At 39.6% G+C, this 23,799-nt stretch overlaps 1 protein-coding gene across 2 annotated transcripts in view; it reads right to left on the bottom strand.

Moving 5' to 3' along the window:
* Nucleotides 1-23,799, bottom strand: part of LOC126281433 (elongator complex protein 1) — a 114,105-nt gene that overhangs the window by 27,086 nt on the left and 63,220 nt on the right. For both annotated transcript variants that reach the window (XM_049980397.1, XM_049980396.1), the window contains exon 9: nt 21,086-21,229. In XM_049980397.1, the coding sequence (XP_049836354.1) occupies nt 21,086-21,229 (144 nt within the window). The remainder of the gene's footprint in view (nt 1-21,085; nt 21,230-23,799) is intronic.

The raw sequence follows: 23,799 nt of genomic DNA, 5'->3' as shown, positions 1-23,799 counted from the left end.
TGGGTCATGCAAGAAATGATTTCCAAGATGGAGGAGAGAAGAAAATTAAAAAAAAAATAAAAACAAGAACACTGAAGGTGCAGGAAAGATGTACTGAAGATTAAATAATGAACTGCGAAGAGAAACAGAGCAGGCTAGGAAAAGTGACTAAAAGAGGAATGCGATGCAATTGAAGAACTGGACAGGAAGAGAAGATACGACTTACAATACAACAAAGTAAAGACTATTACATGGGATGAAAAGAGAGCACGAAGTGCTACTATGGAAATTTTGAGTAAAGACGAAGATCGTGACGATGTCCTCCAGAAATGGGAAGAATATCTAAAAGAGCTATATGACACAGATCCCAAACTAGAAACTCTGGAACTTGAATCACTCAACAGTGTAAGTGGTGATGATGAAGGACCACCAATCATAATGGAAGAAGTAAAGTCTGCCATAGCTGCAATGAAAATTGGCAAAGCGGTAGGTACAGATATGATACCAGGAGAAATATTAAAATGCTTGAAGTAAGATGGAATAAGAGAGAGATAGAGGTTATGTAATAAAATATATGACAGTGGTGAATGGCCTGAGGACTTTCTGATGACAGTAATGATTCCATTATTGAAAAAACAAGGAACCAAGAAATGCAGTCAGCACAGGACAATCCGTCTCATTTCACATACGGCCAAAGTGATGTTAAGAATAATAAATAAGAGGCTTGAAAAAGTAATGGAGGAGAATCCTAGCAAGGAGCAGTTTGGCTTTAGATGGAATACGGGCACGAGAGATGCAATAGGGCTCCTATGAATCTTGGGAGAAAGGTTTATTGAAAAAGGAAGAGATCTATATATGTGCTTCATTGATCTAGAATAGGCATTTGACAATGTGGTTTGGGTCAAGCTGGCGAGTATAATGAGGAAAAAGAGAGTGGACTGGAAAACCAAAAGACTTGTAAATTCATTATATCTTAATCAAACAGCCTCAGTTAAAGCGAGAGGAGAAAGTACAAACTGGATCGGACTATGAAAAGAAGTAAGACAAGGATGCTGTCTATCACCTACCGTTTTTCAACCTCTACTTGGAAAATATGATTGACCAATGCTCGTTAGATGACAAAGCAGTAGAAATTGGAGGAAGAAGAGTAGGGTGTTTGAGGTTTGCTGACATTGTCCTTCTAGCCACAAGGGAAAAAGAATTACTGGATTTAATGGACACCACTGAAGCTAACAGAAAAAGTTATAGAACAAAAATTAGCACAAAGAAAACAAAAGTATTGGCACTAGGAGGAAGTAAAGAAATAAAAATTATGATGAACAAAGAAATATTAGAACAGGTGCAAAATTTTAAGTATCTTGGAAGCAGGATAGACACCGACTGGAAGTGCACCACAGAAATTAAAACAAGGATAGCAATGGCAAAAGAGGCATTTTATAAGAACAGAAGAATTTTCTGCAGAGGTCTGGATAGAGAACTCAGGAAGAGACTAAAAAAATGTCTTGTATGGAGTGTTGTTCTGTATGGCACTGAAACATGGACTTAGAGAAAGAAAGACAGTGAAAGGCTAGAGTCTTTTGAGATGTGGACATGGCGGAGGATGGAAAGAATAAACTGGATGGACAGTGTAAAAAATGAAGAGGTACTGAGAAGAGTGGGAGAGAAAAGACAATTACTAGATGCAATAAAAAGAAGAAAAATAAACTGGTTTGGGCAATATTAAGAAAGAATGATGGACTGATAAAAACAGTTTTAGAAGGATATGTAGAAGGGAAAAGGAAGTGATGAAGGAAGAGATTTCAGATACTGGATGACATGGACGGTACAACATACAGTAGCCTAAAGAACAAAGCAATTGATTGCAGAAAATGAAGAGGCAGAGGACCTGCTAATATAGCAGAAAACTGATGATGATGAACACGAGAAGATTCTTCTAGGGACATAATTTTATGAGTAATTTTCCTCCAGTTTGATGCAATAAGGCTATCATTTACAAGTACCAATAATGTAACAACTTCATCAGTGATTGTCCTGCATAATAAACACTGGTCAGTGTCCTTTGTTTTAAAACTAAACTGCAGAAGAAAATCCAGAAACTTGTTGTTCCAGTATTGGAGAGCCTGCTTGAGCCTGTACTGTGACTTCTCAAGCTTGCAGACTACAGGATTCTTTGTGTCAATTGCCAGCCCCTTGGGTGTTTCTACATAGATTTCTTCTTCAAGGTTGCAGTGTAGAAACTTAGGGTGAATGTTGAACTTTGTCATCTCTACATCTTTGTATATGACAACAACTACAAAAACTTGAAAAGACTCATACAATATGACTGGTGAGAAGATCTTATTGTAGTTGATACTTTCCTCTTATTTGAAGCCTCTTGCACAAAGCAGACCTTTGAACTTAGTGATCTTGTTGTTCAAGTCAGAAAAGATCTTTAAGACGCACTTTGAGTCAGTAACTTACTGGCTGCTGGTTCTATCATTTTTTTTCCAAGTTTTGTTGTCTTTCTGAGCTTCCAATTCCTCTGCAATTGTCTTTCTTGTATGTTTCAAGTTGGGATAGAAAACTTGTTCCTCGATCTATCTGGAGCAAAATATTGGATGAAATCAGGTGCGTACTTGCTCGCTTACAAATGTCTGAGCAATCTTAAACATGCCTGTAAGTTATAGGCATGTTGATTGGACTTGGCTATGTTTCTCTTCTGTTACCTGTTTTACTACTCTTACATCATTTTGTAGAGGTTATCTCTCTTTCTGTACTTTTAATAACCTTTCATAGATTTCCTTGCTATGATTCACAAATTCTTGTGCTGTTGAAGCTGTACTACTACAGACTTCATTGAATGTGGAAAATCAGGATACAAAAATTTTCTGATTTGTGGGGACAAACAGTCGATAACTGGCTCATGCTCCTTGGGTTAAAAAAAAGAAAAAAAAATGGAGTATTGGCATTGAGCTTGGTTCAAAATTGTTCTGGCACTTGATAAAAAGCATCAGATCCAAAGGTGCGATAAAAAACATCAGATCCAAAGATGCGAAGATTTATTACACGGGAACTCATATGGAGTTCGCTTGGAATTGCATTTTGTTGACGTTCTATTCAGTATGTAAACAACAGTATTAACTGTTCCTGCCAATAAAACTTAGAGTGTCTTGGCTTTCAACACCACGAACATGCTTTCAACAATATTTTCCAACTGTTCCAATATTGGCCATTTTGCTTTGGTGTGAATGGAGTCGACGTTTCCTGCCGGATTCCAAAGTTTCAGAGAAGCTGTTTCATGTCACAACTGATATGCTGGTATCACTGTCACATGCAAATTTTTGTTTCTTTGATGAAACTTTTCAACATGAGAGCACTGAATTTATCAAATAATTCAACCGTATCATATTTGTGTAAAAGAAAAAGAAGAAGAAGAAGAAGAAGAAGAAGAAGAAGAGTCCAGTACCTGGCTGTATCATCTTTAAACGTGACAGAAAACTTTGAACCACTTCTTGATTTCAACTAACATTAGGCCAGAGATATCCGAATGTATGAATTTACCTGAGTTGAGGTGTAACATACCACACCACTTCAGCAAATGATGTGTTGCATAATGGTTCCATTACCGACAAATGACGATTGACAAACATACCTTTAAATTTTATTAGCAGATTCAGTGAGTTTGGATACATATATTTTGAGGTAAATTTGTATTCTTTGTGCACATTACTGAGTGCAATGGACGCAGCATTTCTGCAAGAAGGGGTGGCACTGGCAGTTGAGTCGTGTTTTGTGGCACCAGCTGGTTTGACAATTACTCCACGCAGCTGTGCACTTGCCTTGAAGATACACTGCACTTCATGGAACAGCACACACCATGACAATGCACATCATCATGAAAGAGAGAAGACAGTCAATCAGCTCTGAAGTCTGATGGTGCGTAGACTCTGAACTGTCTACTAATTTTTAATACTTGATATAATTAACAAATCAAAATGGCACATAGTTGTTATATGGGATGTTCTGGGATTGTATGAGTTAGAAGAACATATCAACATCTTCAAAGAGTGCCTTATGTTATTTGGTAGCTTATGGAAGTTGGTGCACATGTTTGTAGCATTTTTGTTTTGCACATTGGTATTCCAGTTGTTATGGGTTTACTGACTGTCAGTTTTTATTTGTAGTTCATTGTTGCTATTTGTGATTGCATATTGTCATTTGTGAATAATTAGTGGAGCTAGGGACGCAAGAGAACGAAGTGTCACAAGGAGAAATCGGAACATTTCCAAAATATTCTTCTGTTTGAGTTCAACAGAGAGGTGACAGCAGTGGAGGACAGCCAGAAACATTTACACTATTGGTGGAGATAATGGCATTGGACAAAGGACATCAAGAATTTTTTTTTTTTTTATGACTATCATTTTGACATTATTGACTCTCCACATTCAGGAAGACCTTCGGGGTTTAATAGAGATTGTTTAACTATATTAATCCATGATGATCCATGGCAGTGTACTTGAGAACTGGTAAATGTGATGAACTGTGATCATTCCACCATCATGCAATATTTGCACACAATGGGAAAGGTTTCTTAAAAAAAAGAAAAAAAGAAAGAAAGAAAGAAAGAAAGAGAGAAAGAGAGAAAATCAGGTGAAAGAGTACCGCATGCTCTAAACCAAAATCACAAAAATCAAAAAATCAACAGACAGTCATATGTGCATCTCTCCTTGCTCATCATCAACTGGCTTGTGAACAACACAAACCATTCCTATTCTGTATTATCACTGATGATGAGAAATGGTGTCTTTATGCCTACATAAGGTAAAGAAAGGAATGGTTGAGCCTAAGCAAATCAGCAAATCCTCACACAAATGCCTTGTGCATCAACGGAAGGTAATGTTATGCACCTGATGGAACAGTGATGATGTGGTGGACTACAAACTGGTTCCCCACAGTGTAACTATCACTGCTGACATTTATTGTCAACAACTGAGATGTCTAGCAGATGCAATCCAAGAATGACGACCAGGAAGACAATCTGAAGTAATGCCCAACTGCATTCTGCTAGACTGACAAAAACCACTATACAGGAGTTGGGTTGGGAAGTCATTCCACATACACCTTATTCATCTTTTCCGCTTTCTATCAAACAACCTTCAAGGAATTTCCCTTCTGGATGAAAATGTGCTCTGAACACATCTCAAAAAGTTCTTTGCCTCAAAACCACATGATTTCTACAGTTACAGGACCGAGAAGTTGCCCCAGTATTGGCCAACTTTGTAAATAGTGAAGGAGAGTATACATTGATCAGCCAGAACCTAATGACCACTGACCTGCTATCGATATACACACATCCAGGTGATAGCAGTGTCATCTGGCAAGGAACAACTGTCAGTCAGACGCACATAATGTGCATCTAGTATCAATGAGCATGCTGTCTGTGTATAGACTGGGGAAACCGCATTATCTACGTGAGTCTGACCGAAGCCAGTCTGTAATGGCCCAGAGCTCAGCACCAGCGTTTCAGAAATTGCATGACTTGTCAGGTTCCAGGAGTGCTGTGGTGAGTGTCTTCAACAAGTGGTGAAAGCAAGGCAAACCCATGTCTAGACACTGTGGAATTGAGCAGCACCACTCCTTTTTTTTTATGGTTTTAGGGCACAAAACTGCTACAGTCATAAGCGCCCATTCTGTGGCTTAGTGAAAGCTAAAAAACCGAATTTCAATTGAGCAACAATGGGAGCGAAACCCACGGAGGAGAGAAACTAAAAATGGAAGGAAATCTTAGAAAAGTGCTATTGAAGGTGGGTTGTTTTCCCTGAAAATGAGCTTCAAATGACCTATGTCATCTCACTGACACTGATAAACTCAAGGATGCAATCACATGAGCACGTGTCATCTGCTAAAAGGGAAGATATATCAGGCGACAGCTGGAAACAAGCACATAGCCGATTAAAATAAGGGCACTGAAGTAAAGGGTGTCTCATCGTTCACGGTTGAGAGCAGTGGGGACAAAGCGGGAGAGGATTGCCACTTAAACGGTGTCTATGGCTAAAAACACAGGGCCCTATCCAGAGTCTAGTTAAAATTACTTTCTCCTGATGACAAGGCCGAGAGGAACAGGTCCTAGCACAGGGAAGATATTTTATGTCCCATAATTTATTATCAGGAAGTGCAGACCAATATGTGCGCCATAGAAGAGCAACACGATGACATAAAACGCTCTGTAGATAAGCAAAGGGAACCATACGAACAGCGGACCGAGGGGGAGAGAGCACAGCCTTTGCTGCTATATTGGCTGCTTCATTTCCACGGGCACCAACATGGCCTGGGAGCCAGAGGAATGCCACAGAGATGCCTCCGAAGTGGAGCATGTGGAGGCAGTCCTGAATCCGGTGAACCAGAGGACGGATAGGATAATAAGCTTAGAGGTTGAGGAAGAGGGCTGAGCGAATCCGAGCATATAATATACTGCATCCGTTTATGGCAACGCGTGTATTGGACAGTGTAAAGAACACCGTAAAGTTCCGCAGTAAAAACCGAACACTGGTCAGCAAGCTGAAATCCGATAGGGGTGTCGCCAACAACATAGGCACATTGCCAACACCAAATGTGGTCTTTGAGCCATCAATGTAAATAAATGTGGCATCCTCCATTTTTGCACACAGAACTGCAAATTCCCAATGATAAACTATAGGGGAGGTACTATCCTAGGGAAGCTGGCAAAGGTAATGGAGAAGCAAGGTCCAGGGACGAAGCCAAGGTGGTGCCACACCCCCCATTTGTCAAGAAAGTTTTTGGAAATTGGAAGGAAAGGGAATATAGCAGTTGACAGAAACGGACTCCTGGTGGTAGTAGAGAGGAAGGACAGCCTGCATACCCTAAATCCAAGGAGGTGTCAAAAAAAAAGGGCATCGGTTGGTGAGCAAGCACGGAAGACAGATGACTACCATAACAACTAACGACAGCTTGCCGATTGGACAATGGAGGTTCAGCGGTCTCAGTGTAAAGGCTCTCCATGGGGCTGGTGTAAAGAGCTCCAGACACTAAATGCAATCCACAGTGGTGGACAGAGTCCAGACGCCGAAGAGTAAATGGCCATGCAAAGGAGTAAACTTTCCAGAATGAGATTTTCACTCTGCAGCAGAGTGTGCGCTGATATGAAAGAGAAGACAAGATACTGGCAGAAGTAAAGCTGTGAGTACCGGGCGTGAGTCGTGCTTCAGTAGCTCAGATGGTAGAGCACTTGCCCGCGAAAGGCAAAGGTCCCGAGTTCGAGTCTCGGTCGGGCACACAGTTTTAATCTTCCAGGAAGTTTCGAGTAAACTTTGCTTCCACAGTACAATTTCTAGTGCACTAAGGTGCAATATAGGGGGGAGGAGGACCACTTGATCTGCTCCCAAGGAGGTACCACTCAGAATACAGAGGGTGTTGACGGATCGCAGACAGCGAGCCAAAAGATATGAAATGTGGGAAGACCAGCACAGTTTCCTGTCAAACGTTAAGTCCCAAGAATATGGCAATGTCTGCAAACAGAAGGTCGAAAGGGTCTAGATGTAGGGAAGATGGATAAAACTCTGTACGAAGCCAAAAATTTACACAGATAGCCTTACTGGGAGAAAATCGGAAGCCGGTTTCGATGCTCCATAAGTGGAGGCGATTGAGACATCCTTGAAGATGTCGTTCAAGAAGGCTGGTCCCTTGAGAGCTGTAGTAGATTGTAAAATTGTCAACAAAGAGGGAGCCCAAGATATCAGGAAGGAAACAGTCCATAATCAGATTTATGACAATGGCAAACAGTACAACACTTAGCACGGAGACCTGCCCCCCCCCCCCCCCCCCCCATTGTCTTGGGAGAAGGTGCAGGAGAGAATAGTATTCACCCACACCTGAAATGTGTACTCTGTCATAAATTCACAAATGAGAAGGGGTAGTCGACCTCGAAAGTCCCAGGAGAACAGCGTGCAGAGGATTCCTGTCCTCCAATAGGTATCATATGCCCTCTCCAGATAAAAAAATATAGCTAGAGTTTGGAGTTTCCTGAGAAAATTGTTCATGATATAAGTGGAGAAAGCAACAAGATGATTAACAACGGAATGATGCTTTCGGAAACCGCACTGGGCATGTGTTAAAAGGTTTCGGGACTCCAACCACCAGCCTAAGCGGCAATTTACCACCTGCTCCAAAACCTTACATACACTATTTGTGAGAGAGATGGGGCGATAGCTAGAGGGGAGATGTTTTCCCTTCCAAGTTTTAGAACAGGAATGATGATAGCTTCCCGCCATCTTCTGGGAAAGGTAATGTTGGTCCAAATTCGATTAGAAAGGCGAAGGAGGTATAGTATGATAAATGCAGCAACATTTGGACATGGATGCCATTCGGTCCTGGGTGGAAGAGTGAGACAGAAAGAGTGCATGCTGGACTTCCCACATAGAAAAAACAGTATCATAGTATTTGCGATTTTGAGGAGAGAAAGCAAGAGATCGTACTTCTGCTGCTCGTTTCTTTGGGAGAAAGGCTGGTGGTTAATTGGAAGAGCTCAAAATCTCAGCAAAATGTTGACCCAATGAGTTAGAAATTGCTACCGGATCCACTAAGGTATCTTGAATGACAGTTAGCCCAGAGATTGGGGAGAAACTAAGACACATCAGATAACTGTCTAATTTCACTCCAAACTACAGAGGAGGGAGTGAAGATGTTGAAGGAGCCAGTAAAAAAGTCCCAACTTGTCTTCTTGCTATCACAGATGATGCAGCAGCACCACGCACGTAACTGCTTACAGTGGATAATGCGAAGAGCACGTCTCCACTCGCATATTGCATTATGGCAGCCCTCGTTCCACCAAGGAACCAGGGGGATGCTGGAGCAAAGGGGAGGTACGTGGGCATTGAATGTTCCGTAAGAAAAACTTCTGTAACACGTTGATGCAAGGAAATGGACGGTCAAGAAATGTTGCTAGAGAGGAGAAAAGTGTCCAATCAGCTTGGGAAAACTTCCAGCATCTTGGGTGCACAGATGGCATTTGTGGCAGTAATCGAAGGACACATGGAAAATGGTCACTCGAGTGTGGATTAGCAAGAGCAAACCATTCAAAGTGCTGAGCTAACTGAACAATACCAACTGGAAGGTCCAAATGAGACAAGGTTGATGGAGGCAGACAAAAATGTAGGTTCCCCAGTGTTAAGGCAAATAAGGTCGACTTGGTGGAAGAGGTCACTCAATAGGGAGCTTCTCGGACAAGGACACAGAGACACCCCAAAGCAGGTGGTGAGCACTGAAGTCCCCAACCAGCAAACAGGGGGGTGGGAGCTGACCAAGGACATGAAGGAGATCAGCTCTTGCCATTGGTGTGGACGATGGAATGTATATGGTACAAAGAGAGAAGGTGTAACCAGAAAGGAAAAGACGTGCAGTGACAGCTTGGAAGGAACTGTTTAAGGGATTGGGTGATAATGGATAGTATCATGGAGAAGAATCATAACTCCCCCGTGTGCCGGAGTACCATCAACAGGTGGGAAATCAAACCGGACTGATTGGAAATGAGGGAAAACAAAGCGATCGTGGGGACATAGCTTTGTTTCACGAGGACAGAAGATGAGCGGGGAGTAGGATCGTAAGAGGATCAAGAAACCATCCCAATTGGGGTGAAGCCTGTGGATATTCCAATGGATAATTGACATAGGGTGAACAGAAAAAGGAAAAATCTCACCTTGGTTGCCGCCAACTCAACGACCGCTGCGAGCTGGCGGCCAACGGCATGGAAAGGCAGTCAGCCCAAGGTAGAAGATCATGATCCAAGGCAGCTCCTGCCACCAGTGATTGGCTGGTTGATTGGCCGCCAGCAGTGTGTCTCGGTGACACGGATGACGGCTGAGGGCGGCTACCGCTTGGTGGCGCTGTAGAAGAGACACGCCCTGGCAGAGAAGCAGAGGAACTGTTTCTTTTGAGCCTTCCTTGAAGCAGGACGTTGAGAAGAGGGAGGAGTCAATGGCTGTGAGGCCTGCGTATGTAAAAACATCCTTGCAAGTAGACTCTTTTTTGGAAGTCCGGGCGTCCGATTTTGGGGGCCATGATTTAGCAGGAGCCAATGAAGGTTGAGCCTTAGAGTGATCGGGTGATAGTGGGGAGGTTGAACAAGTGATCTTTGGGATGGCCAATCTGATGACTGTGGCACTAAAGGTGAGATCACAAGTCTGCATGGCTACCTCCTTAGTAGGTCATGAAGAGGCAAGGACAGTGCTGGGAGCACAGTGGGCTTTCTACTGGCGAAGAACTTCAGAGCAGCAAAGGTAGACACCTTTTCCTTCACTTGGATTTCCTGAATAATTTGTTCATCTTTCAAGATAGGGCAATCTCTAGAAGAGGCAGCATGGTCGCCCATACAGTTGATGCAACAAGAGGATGGAGGTGGACAATCACCCTCATGGGCATCCCTGCCACATGTAACGCATTTGGCCGTATTGGAACATGACTGGCTAGTACGATTAAACCACTGACACTGATAGCAATGGGCAGGTTTGTGGAAGTAAGTAGAAACTGAAATGATCTCATATCCCACTTTAATGTTGGATGGAAGTTGACTCTGTCAAACATCAAGAAGAGAGTACAGGTCGATACCAATTCTTTTTCAATCCTTTCACAATGCCATGTACGGCCATTATGCCCTGATCAGACAAGTAATTTTCAATGTCCTCGTTGGATAATCTGTTAAGTGATCTTGTATAAACCACCCCGCACAATGAATTTAACGTATGGTGCGCATCTACCCGGACAGGGAATGTGTGCAGCAGTGTAGTTCAAAGCAATGTTTGTGCCTGAAGGGCATTGTCTGTTTCTAACAACAAGGTGCCATGTCGTAACCAAGAACAAGACTTGGCAGGGCCTGCAATTGCCTCAACACCTTTCTTAATAATGAAAGGGCTGACTGTGGAGAAGTCTTAACCTTCGTCAGACCGAGAAACAACTAGGAACTTCGGCACTGATAGAAGAACTGTCCATGGCTGAATTGTCCACAGCTTTCTCTTGGGGGCAGAAGTTGTAAAAGTAGAGGAAACCATTGCGAAAGTATCCCCCATGATAACTGGCATCTCCGATGGCATGCTCCTTCCTAGCAGGGGGACCTCTCTCAGGGCACTCCTGCCTTAGGTGATTGTCCACGCCTCTCGAGAAACGGACAGAGGGACCAATCAGCGAGTTCGAAAGGTACCAGCTCGGGTAATCACCCCTCCCGGGGCCTGGCCTTTACCAGGGGGTACATATTTGTCCTACTTGTCTACCCTGGGTGGGGAATGACTCGTTATCCCGTCACTGGCTACACATGGAAACGCATAGGTCAGCCTTCAGACATGCACAGGCAGGAAAGAAAGAGAAGGGGAGGAACAAAGAAAAGGAAAGAAGGGAAGAGGTCTCAAACACCGCAGTGAAGAAGAAGGTTAAGAGAAGAATCAAGGAACAGAAGGAAAAAAAAGTGAGGACAGAGACTTTCCAGTATAGAGAGAAAGAAGAGAAACCACATCTCACAGTTATACTGTTCCATCTCTGAACATAGGCACTAAACATACTCTCAAAGAGAGGGAGAAAAGGAAGGGAAGGGGCAGGTAGGGGAGGAAGGACGGAGGACAAGGAGGGATATGGGAAGGGAAGGTATGCAGCCGGGAAAGGAAAAAGAGCTGCACTAGCTCGAGGTCCCGTGCTTGCCACATACATATCTACAGAAGAGTTGTGGACCCCCTCTTGGCAGCACCTCTCATTACAGATGTAGGACGTCGTAGGCTGGGTGGACTGGTAATACACGATCAGTGGTGAACTGTGGCGGAACTAACATCAGACTTTAATGCCGGGCAGATTAAAAGAGTGTCTCAACACATAGTGCACTGAACGCTCCTAACGATGGGCCTTCATAGCCGATGACCCCTGGATGTACCAATGTTAACACCTTGAAATCGGCAACTACAACTGAAATGGGCATGTGATCATTGGCACTGGATGTTGGCACACTGGCAGAGCATTGCATGGCCCGATGAATCCTGATACCTTCTTCATCATGTCAATGGGAGGGCGCAAATCCATCCCCTTGACACCTGTATTATGGGATGGAGACAAGGTGGCAATGGCTTCATTAAGTTCTGGGGAGTATTCCCACGGGTATCTAAGGGTCCAGTGGAGCTCGTGCAAGGCACCAAGATGGCTAAGGAGTATCATACACTGTCTGCAGACCACATACACCAATTCATGACGATCATGTTTTCCTCTGTCGGCAGCATTTTTCAGCAAGATGATGCACCGTGTCACAAGGCCACAACTGTGATGGAGGGGTTCCAGCAATGTAACAGCGAGTTCAAATCGATGTGCTGGGCCTCCAACTCACCAGATCTGGACCTGAGTGAACACCTCTGGGATATGATTGAACATGGTGTGATATTATGGCAAAATGTATAATCATCAGAGGAATGAAAGTTTCTTGGCAAAAGTAAAGGCTCTTATCAACACAGTTTGTTTTGAACACTACAATGTCCTCCTAAAGTTGACCCAATTTGAAATGACACCACCTTTCACACCTTAAATCAGTAAACTGACTGGGCAACAGTTATTTCAGTATGAAGTTATTGGTTTTGGCTGTCACTACCCACCTTCAGATCTGCAAGACAAATACATTGAAAAGTTAAAAGCTAAGTTATGCAGATTATGTCAAAATTAAAATATAGTAAAATAAAGTGATATTGTACCTTAAAACAGATGCCATGTTTCAGTCCAACGGCACTGTCAATGAATAGAAATGAGGAGGGTCTTGTATATAAAAGCTAATCCCTTGATGTTCTAATAACAAACTATTCATATGCAAACAATGGAAAGTCCAGATCTGAATATATATAATATTATGAAAAGGATAGATTGCTACTCACCTTAAAGATGATATGTTGAGTTGCAGACAGGCATTACATAGAGACGGTTACACATTTGAGCTTCCTGCCAAAGCACTCTTCAGAAACGAAAACACACACACACACACACACATTCACCTAACTCACACATGACACCTACATCTCCAGCCGTTCTGGCCAAAAAGCTGGTTGTAGATAGGCATGATGTGTGTGTGAGTTGTGCTTTCTTGTCTCTCTCTCTCTCTCTCTCTCTCTCTCTCTGTGTGTGTGTGTGTGTGTGTGTGTGTGTGTGTGTGTGTGTGTGTGTGTGTGTGTGTTCCTTCCTTTCTGAAGAAGGCTATGGCAGAGGAAGAACATATGATAAGTTGCTCTCTAGGGGATACTGCCTTAATAAAGCACTCTTGTGCATAGGTGATGAGGTTGGGGGCTATGTCAGTGACAGTGTAGCTACTGGTAGGATCAACCTTACTAAACAGGTACTGGCTGAGTAGTAGACAAAGTATGTACTGCAATGACCTGTGGCTCCCTGCCGTTTTCTGATCCACAAGAGCTGATGGGTGAACTAAATAAATTAGCGTCTCCTGTTATTCTTAGTTATTCCTTTCACATCTTTTTCTTGGCTGAGGTATGGTAATGCTGTCCGAAGAATCCCTGGTACCCCACACCAAAAACTGTCTCACGCAAAAATAAATTGTTATGAATTTCTCATTTATGCCTCAGAATGAGATAAGAAGTGATACTCTATGATGGCAAGGGAAATGATAAATAGACTTACAAAACAACACACAGAAGGCAAGGAATCTGTGGAAACCTGGGCATATGCAAAGGGTAAAAGACCAATTAGAGAAGTAGAATTTAAAAACTGCTGCAACAGGAAAAAAAGATTTCCTGGAGAACACACAATACACTCAGACAATACACTCCGTTTTAACTGTGGTGTACAAACTGAAAAGCATGAAATGGGAACAGCATTACCAATTTCAAAGTTAGTTGTAACAGTGATCAAGCTTGAGACAGTTAATGAAAGAATTTGCTACTTATGAGTGAAAAGTCAATGGTTTAATGTCTCAACTGTCAATGTTCATGCAACTACAAATGACAAAGAGGGCACCGTAAAAAGACAGTTTTTATTATCTCTTAGAGAATGTTTATCACAGACTACTGCAACACGAAATCAAAATTGTACCGGAAGACTTTAACGTAAAGGTAGGAAAAGTGAACATCTGCGACCAACAATAGACGGTGAAAGCCTCCATGAGGAAACCAAAGAAAATTTACTCAGAATGATCTAATTTGCTGAATCAGAAAGCACGAATGTTAAAAGAATAACCTTCCCGCAAAAAGATATACAACTAAAGACAGATATTTGGAAGATGGAAGGACAACTAACCAAATTCATTGCATATTAATCTCAAAAGGCACAAAAGTGCAATCAGTAATAACTGTACATACAGGGAAACGGACACAGGCTCTGACCACAACCTGGTGGTTGTATTTATGAAAGTCCAATTGAAAACAAATCACAGAAAACACCAAGGACACACAGTGCAGTATGAAGTTCAAGCACTGAGGGACAATCCTGAAACTTGTCAGTATCATATGGAAGTGAGCAACTGATTTTCAATGCTTGACAAAACAACAGAGGTAGTGAAAAACTGAAACTAAAGACATAAATGGTCTCAGGATGGACTTCAAGAAAAGAATTCAAATGTCAGCCAAAAAACACATAATAAATGTAGAATAAAAGAAGAAGAAATAATTCAACAATACATGCAAACTGGCAGTAGACGCTAGCCTGACAGCCAGGAATGCATGGCTACAGAACAGGAAAAAATAAGAATTAGAACAGGGGAGAGATAAGGAAGGATACAAGTAAGACTCTAGGACCAGAAAAAAACACTTCAACTGAAGCACACCATAGAGAGTATTGACAATGACCAGAAAGAAAACAGCAGCAGGTGAGTATACGGCACTGTGAATAACATCAAGAAGGGATATAAACTGTGAACTACAGACCTTCACAATAACAACAGTTGCAGGATCGATGGATCAGATGATGTATTGTAAGCTACGAAAGAGTATTTTGATGACTTATTGAACTGCCCTGACCCTAAAAATAAACCGGCAGAAACATGCCCTCCAACAACTGAAATTCTCGTAAATGACCCAATATATGAACACACGCAACAAACAACTTGGGAAAAAAAAAATGAAAAACCACGAAGCAGTTGGAAGTGACGGAATACTAGTGGAACTACGAAAAAACGATGGTCATAAACAGCGTGAATAACTGTTTCATCTTATCATTAAAATTTGGTGAGATGAAAACATACCAGATGAATGCAAGGAATCAATCAACGTTCCTATAAATAACAGAGGGATAAATGAAACTGTACAAATTGCAGAAGCATTTCCAGAATTTCCCAACTAGTAACACTATACAAAGTGCTATCACATATAATATCGCTAAGACTCACCCTCTATACTGAAAATGTAACAGGCAACTACAGGAAAGGATTTTGGAAAACCAAATCTACAATGGACAGCATATTTTGGATCAACAACATCAATGCAAAATTATGGAAATACAACAAGAACATACATTAGCTGTTCACTTACTTTCAGGTCTACAACTCAGTTCACAGAGAAATGAGATGGGAAATCATGGAATTATATGGAATCTTTATGAAACTCAAAATCTGTATGGAGAATATGGTAAACAAGGTGACATACTGTTGTTTGTATCAGACTATTTTGTGGGCAAAAGTAGATTGAAGCAAGTTCATATATTATTCCCACTTATCTCCAACCATGTGATGGAAAAAGCAGTAAGAAAAACGCATGGAAAAATCGGAGAACCAGCCAAGTATACCGCCCTTTGCAGATGCCAGTTTTAACAGGAAATAAGTGGCAAAATTGAAACACTGCTAAAAAAAACTAAATGAATCATTTAAATAATGAAAATTGTACCAGTTACTTATTTTTTGCTGCTAAGCACAACATGTTTCAAGAATTTATTCTCATTTTCAAGCGTTTATGCATTTGTCAACAAATCCATTTGAAAATGAGAATAGATTCTCGAAACACATTGTGCTAAGCAGCAAAAAATAAGTAAAAGGTGCAGTTTTCATTATTTAAATCATGAGTGACACCGTTGTAGGCTTTCCCAAAAATCTAATACAATGAACAAAATTAAACTACATGAAACAGATTCGAAAATGGATTTAAAAAGTAATGAAGGAAAGACTGACTACATGATCATATAAAGGAAAAACATGACTACAGAACACTCTCAGCTTCCATTACCTTGGTTTAAACACAAATGACTGCAATTGCAGACAAGTCAAATATGAAATTACAGAACCCAAACAAAGTTTACTTCTTCCTTAAACATTTCTATTCTATAAACTCTTTACCAAGAAAAACAAGCTTAAACTCTATGACATAATATTCAGATCAGTACTGCAGTATGGAGTGGGTACACTGAGCATAACCATAAGAGAATGGCACTAACTTTCAGTCTTCAAAAATAAAAATTTTTGTGACAACATTTGACCAAGCTATGCAAAGTAGGTTCACAGAGCCAATGAAGGACTAATCATGCTAGTGATCAATCCTCAGAAGTGCTCATCATCAAACTGAAACATTTGCAATAGGCAAACCATGTAGTCAGAATGGCCCATCAGATGCATGAGAGAAAGGTGGAAGGCTAAAGACCCACTAGATGACCAAAATGTAGATGCCAAGATGAAGTGCCTCATATTGCAGAGTGATGGGTATCACTGGATTGAAGGAAGCTACTCAAGACTGGAAGAACTGCAAGTAGACAATGATAATAAGGTAGGATTGCAATATCCCAAAGAAGCCATCAGACTGAGTGAGTAAATGAGATGAGTATCCATACGTAAGAACTTTAGTCAGTAAAATGTATAAAACTGCATTATAAAATCTGCAATTAGAGTATTTTATGACACAGTTGTGATGCATCTACAACAAGCAGATACATTACATAAAATGGTATGGCAGTATGCTAATAAGTTACAACAAATAAATTTCAAATTGAAAAAAAATTACACTTCTTTAGTATAATTGCATAGCTTCACTTTTTAAACTTATTTGACTTGTAGATCTGTAGATGGATGGTGACATGCACAACCAGTAATTTAGTATTTAAATTGTTGTGACTGTACTGGGAAATAAATTATTTTCAAAACAACCCATCATTGGCCTCTCAATTACAACATAAATGTTGTTCTTACCAAGATAAGGACATTTCTTTGACTGGATACTCAACAGCAACAAACACATAAGGATGATGGGAAATAATCATTTGTGTTACGATTAGCTTACGCTAAGCTCAATTTTCAGTGGACATTTAATGATACCATATGGTCCCTAATTATTGTAATGAAATATTTTCATTTAAATTTATCACCCACATGGTCCCCATTTCTCAGCATTTCTTTTGATACTGTAAGCTGTGGTTCATTATATTTTTAAAAAAATGAAAAATAGTGATTATTTGACATTTTTCTAAACAAAAACAATTTTTGCATTGTAGTTCTCACACTTGTAAGCCAAGAATGCATGCATGGCATCTACAGACATAACTGTTCCATTTATGTCTGTAGCAGGCATGAGAGCTGATTTTAAGTGACCACAGTGAGCTTTGTGAGGTTACCACTACTGTGGCTCTTTTGGTAAAAGGCCATATGTAGTGATTGTGAGATGTGACAATGTGTGGCTAAACCTCTATAGTTACAGAAATCAGATAAGGCATTGCTCATTTTGGGTGCACAGCATAGCAATTGTGGTTATCATTCAGAGTTGTTAAGATAAAAGTGTCATAATATGTATTCAGCAGCAAGCACAAATAAAGTACAATATTAGCACAATGTGTTATTAGAATCTCTTGGCACGATTTCATTATTCTGATTTCATAACTGTCATCTACAAAGACATTAATAAATCAACATTGCGTCTTAGTCTGTTGTACTTTTGAACTTCACCCACAAGTAAATTAACATTATTAATTAGTCAACAAGTCATTGATAAATAGGTGGTGTCGATATCAAGTGAGACAAAGTTGAAGGTAGGGTCTCACAATTGGTGATGCGTGTGTTGGACTATGATTTAATAGCAATCTTAGGGCGTGACCGATGCAACACAAATACATCAAATGGTGTGTCCACAGCATTCCAGTACAGCATTGGAAAGAAGTGATAATTTGTTACCTATAACTGGGAGTTGGTTTGCCGTTTAGAAGTGACTGGCCATATGCTACAACTGGCAATGAATGTTAAGAGCAACGATACCGGTTGTATTGGGAATGTAATATATGGAACAATCCAAGTCAAAATGTTAATTCTAAAACCGAATGGGGAAATTTGTTACATAACAAGAACTTGAAAAGTGAAAATAATGAACCTGGGGAACTGGTACCCAGATCAACTATGGATATTACACAAACAGTTAATCACAGACCAGTAATGGAAAGACTAAATCAGTTGTTTGCATACATTACGAAAATGCATAACGATCTCAGGCGGCAAAATGATGATCTTAAACAGCAAACTGCCAATTTTAGTGACCGGGTGGAGGATCAAGTCAAAATAAATGTGCACATACTTCAAGAAGCATTAAAAAAGTTGTGAAAGGAACTCATCAATTTGTTCAAAGCACAATGACTTATGCAACAAAGTTCGGGATGAATACTCAAAGGTCAGAGCAGAGGTTGACAAATTAAACTTAAGTATGACGCAGATTATGAATCGAATAAAGACACATTTGGTCTTGTGGAAAATAAAGTTAATGATGAGATCATGACAGTAAAGATGGATTGTTCACAGCACAAGAACACACTCTTTAAGATGGTAGTTGGCAAGCAAGAACAGTGCACGAACCTGGAAAATCATGTAGAACACATAAGGCAATCCACTTTATATGAACATTTGCTAGAAGAAAAAAAATCAATAACTGACACAAAGAAAAATGTGGTGTTATGCTGAATGCAGTGTCAGGCATGATTATTGCAACCAGCATTGGTACATGCAAATTTCACAAATTCCAACAGAGTCAAGATTATGTCCCACTGCTTCCATATGCCAGTTTAAGCATGCTTTTCAACACAGCATTCTGAGAAACATAAAAACAGATATTTATGTGAATAAATTTATGTGCATTTCAAAATGCAACATGTTAGAAGCTCGTGGCATGATTTCATTATTCTTATTTCATAACTGTTGGCAGTAATTAAATATTATTTAGTCACAAAGACATCGTTAGAAAGGACAGGTATTATCATGTAAGTGAGATGAAGGAGGTAGGGGTCTCACAGCTTGGACTTTTTAATATTTTTACAAGTGCTAATATTTAACAGTAAGTCTGGGTTTTTGTCATTTCCTTGTTTTTATTTTTGATGATGAGTCATTGAAGTCAAATCTTGATAACTGCAGTATATCTACCAAATACACTCAAGATATTTGTGAATAAACGTTGTAACAGGACACACTCCTCTAGCAGTACTTTTCCACAACAGTAGTTGTTGATACCAGTATTATTTTTCAAATTCTGGACAGGTCAACATTATCCGAGTTGCTTTTCTGAAAACAGTTATATAATTTTATACATAAACCAACCTGTCAGAACTCTGGAGATAGGAACTTGCCCTTCAGTATATCCTCTCTTCCAGTTACCCACCAGGAATGACTCCTTACACTCTCCCTTAAAACCCACATCCTTTTGTCTTTCCCTCTCCTTCCCTCTTTCCTGATGAAGCAACCGTGGGTTGCGAAAGCTTGAATTTTTAGTTTCAATGTTATAATAGATAAGTACTAGTTCTGAATGTAGAGTCAATTTTTTTTCTTTTTTTTAAAAAACATTTGGAATTACAAATTATTTGCACACTTAAAATTTCTATTATTAATTACACAATCCTGAACTGTTTACTCTATTTATTTCTGTATCCATTTATGAAATAATAATAGAAATTAATAATGTAATGAAAACTGGAAGAAATTCATTTGTTAAGAAAAATTATAAACCCTTTGGAATATTGTTATTTCTGCAGAGTGTGGGTGTCGTAAGCTTGCCTCCGATACAATCGGATGTATTTTTGTATAATAGATGCAAACAATGCAATTTTAGCATTGTCACTGTGAAAAATCTAAATACTGTATAATGTACTAAAATTTGAGAAAATGAGTGGAAAATATATTTGCATAAAAAATTCTGCAACAACAATTTTCTTATTTATTTCGTTCAAACCAACTGTGAGGACCTGATGTTAGATTTTCAGCTTCAAGAATCAGACCCCTAAGACAAGAACAACTGGAGTCATCTCAACATGACAAGCTAAGTAAACTTGAAAGTTTCTCTTCTCTTGTTTCGCCCTCTTTGGGGTATGCTGGATCAATCATTTCTTTGTGTGTTGTTCTTTTCTTGGGGCCCAGTATTTCTTCATTCTTTCTGATCTTTTTTTCCTCTCTTCTTCCAAGACACATCAGTAATTAATTAAGCTGTTCCATCAATAAGTGAATTTTCTGAAATCTTTAATTCTACTAGGTCTTTCTCAGTTTCTTTAAACCAAATGTGTTTCATTTTGCGGTTACGGAAAACGTCAAAGATTTGTTTAGTTAATCTGTTGGAATTCATTCTGAGAAGATGACCATAAAAATTTATCCTCCTTTTTCGCATAGTATCTGAAAGTTTTTCAATTTTCTTATAGAATGTTTCATTTTTCATGTATATAATCTTATTGTCTTGAAATTTTTGCTCCTATGAATTTTCTTAAAATTTTTCTTTCCTCTTGCTCAAGTTTCTCCATTTGGCCTTTGAAATTCACGTTCAGTCTTCCTGCTGCATACAGAGCTTCTGGCTTAATCACTGTCTCGTAATGTGTAATTTTGGGCCCCCATGTAAGGGATTTTTTGTTGTATGTATTTTTTGTTAGTTGGAAGGCCAATTCAAGTTTATTTTTTCTGGATTCCATTGCTTTAATAAAAGACTTTGCTCATTAATTACTTGGACTGGGCATTGTTTACTGTGGAAAATACATGGAAAAATGAATGAAGGTGGAGTTTACAAAGTACACTATGAAAAGACAAAGTGCACCAGTTTGACAAAGGCAAATTTCACTTATTTACAAAATAACAAAAAAGAACTGACAGGAATAAAGAGAGAGTGCTCTAATGGACATTATAGTAGTAGGTCTGCATATTGGGAGTCAAACAAATGATGCTTACCATCAAAGTTTTCCTTCAGTTTAATTTTTTCTTCTCTAACAACTGCTAATCGAGCTTTGTATGTGGTGAAACTTTTACTTGCATTATTTAGTTGATGAACAATATGATCCTTATGCTCCAGAATTCCTGGTTTTACATGTGTTTCTGAAAAATCAGCAGGTCAAGTTGATTAGCCACGAAGTAGAAAAACATAGATGAGACAAATATAATATTTCAAATGACTGTCTGTAACTGCAAGATAATAACAGATGCTGTACATGTAAAGACCAATAGTTTAATTTCATGTCTTCACTATACAATACAAGCATGGAAAAAGTGACGGAGAGATTTAAAGACTAATGCCATGAAACACAGATTCAAAACATGTTACCATTATCTTGTTATCATGTGACAACCAAAAAGAGATAAAACATAAAAATCATGAGATAAAATGTGAGCTAAAATGATTCTCTTCTTTCCACTTTTTCTCTTTTGTACCATTTTTATAACACAAAATGCTGCGATTAACACTGCAGTATAGTAGGACATTTAGGAGCTTAAAATCACACAATTCCATAATCCAGGTTTGTTCACGCTATTTGTCTTTGTTTCATATATAGTAAGACTTCATAAGGAAAAGAGAATCAAAGTTAAATATTTTACTGATCTCTGTATGTTACGCTTTCTACTCAAAAGTTCCTTCATTATTTGAAACTAAAGGTTTTATATACATTTCCACAAAAAATTTTCTCAGTCATAGACCACATAATGATGTTAAATGTGCCCTGATGGACACTTTTAATAGTAACCAAAACAATGGTACATTTTAGAATGTGGCACAGTACACAACCCAGAAGAATTTTATAGAAACAGATTCCCACAGCAAAACTATATGAGCATTTGATTAAAATTATTTACAACAGTCATTGTCTACTGTCCACAACAGTGAAATAAAGGGACATCACTATCTAGTGACACAAATGAAACTAAATTACCTGAGAGGTATCATCTTCTGACATTCTCTTCACCTCTCTTCTTTTCAAACACTTATCTTGCATCAGTTTCACAAAACCAGGTGAGGCGAAAAGATGCTGGATCACGCTACCTTTTAGTTTTGGTTTTATATTTCAACTGTTTACATGACAAGTGGAGCTTGCTAACCACTACACAAAATGAGTGTGGGACTTGACATGTAAGAACTGTTTCCATGTATTTACTGTATGTACATCAGCGTCTAAAATCCAGTACATAATCTTTTCCATTTGTCCAAGTATAGTGTGAACATAAAAATACAACTGCTGGGAAAGAGAGACAGAGCAACAGACAAATTTATGTAAATCGGGATCCTTGGATACAGAACATGAATGATTAAATTTTTTCAGCACAGAAAGTGTGAATCGGAAGAATTATGATTTAAAGCACACAAAAGGCCTTTGAAGAAAAAAATTCCAAAGGAACATTTCTCTTTTTCTGTAATTAATAAGAGATAGGAAGCTTGCTGCACTGTAATGGTCATGACGCTCTCACCACCAATGGGTCATGCAAAGCTACTGGCAAAAAGAATGTCATCAACAAGTTATGCTCTTAGGTTTCTATCATGCCATACAATAATTTTATGTCATTTCATTTCATCAGCCAGTAACAGCAAATATCTTATGGTGACATCCTCATTTTAAACAAAATAACTTTCCCCGAGACAGAAAAACCTCTGTCTACAAATCAACACTATTTCAGAAAACATCACCCTTGCAAAACTCAATTTACTCTTTCCTCACATTATATTCTGGAAACTATGGATGAAGGACAACAGGCAGAGTCCATATTCCTAGATTTCAGAAAAGTGTTTGACATGGTGCCTCACTGCAGACGTAATGAATGTATGAACCTACATGATGGGTTCCCAGATATGTGAGTGGAGCGAAGGCTTCATAAGTAATAGAACCCAGTACACTGCCCTAGACAGAATGTGTTCCTCAGAGACAAAGGTAGTGTCAGGAGTGCCCTGGGGAAGTGCAACAGAACCACTGTTATTATCTATATACAGGGTGTTACAAAAAGGTACGGCCAAACTTTTAGGAAACATTCCTCACACACAAATAAAGAAAAGATGTTTTGTGGACATGCATCCGGAAACACTTACTTTCCATGTTAGAGCTAATTTTATTACTTCTCTTCAAATCACATTAATCATGGAATGGAAATACACAGCAACAGAACGTACCAGCGTGACTTCAAACACTTTGTTACAGGAATGTTCAAAATGCCCTCAGTTAGCGAGGATACACGCATCCACCCTCCGTCGCATGGAATCTCTGATGCGCTGCTGCAGCTGGACAATGGCTTATTGTATCACAGCCGTTCACAATACGAGCACGAAGAGTCTCTACATTTGGTTGCGTAGACAAGAGCTTTCAAATGCCCCCATAAATGAAAGTCAAGAGGGTTGAGGTCAGGAGAGTGTGGAGGCCACGGAATTAGTCCGCCTCTACCAATCCATCGGTCACTGAATCTGTTGTAGAGAAGCGTACAAACACTTCGACTGAAATGTGCAGAAGCTCCATCGTGCATGAACCACATGTTGTGTCATACTTGTAAGGGCACATGTTCTAGCAGCACAGGTAGAGTATCCCGAATGAAATCATGATAACGTGCTCCATTGAGCGTAGGTGAAAGAACATGGGGCCCAATCAAGACATCACCAACAATGCCTGCCCAAACGTTCACAGAAAATCTGT

This window comes from Schistocerca gregaria, chromosome 7 (genome assembly GCF_023897955.1).
Source record: "Schistocerca gregaria isolate iqSchGreg1 chromosome 7, iqSchGreg1.2, whole genome shotgun sequence".
Lineage (NCBI taxonomy): Eukaryota > Metazoa > Arthropoda > Insecta > Orthoptera > Acrididae > Schistocerca > Schistocerca gregaria.
Note: the sequence above shows the minus strand (reverse complement) of the source record. Positions and strands in the feature narration are given on the sequence as shown.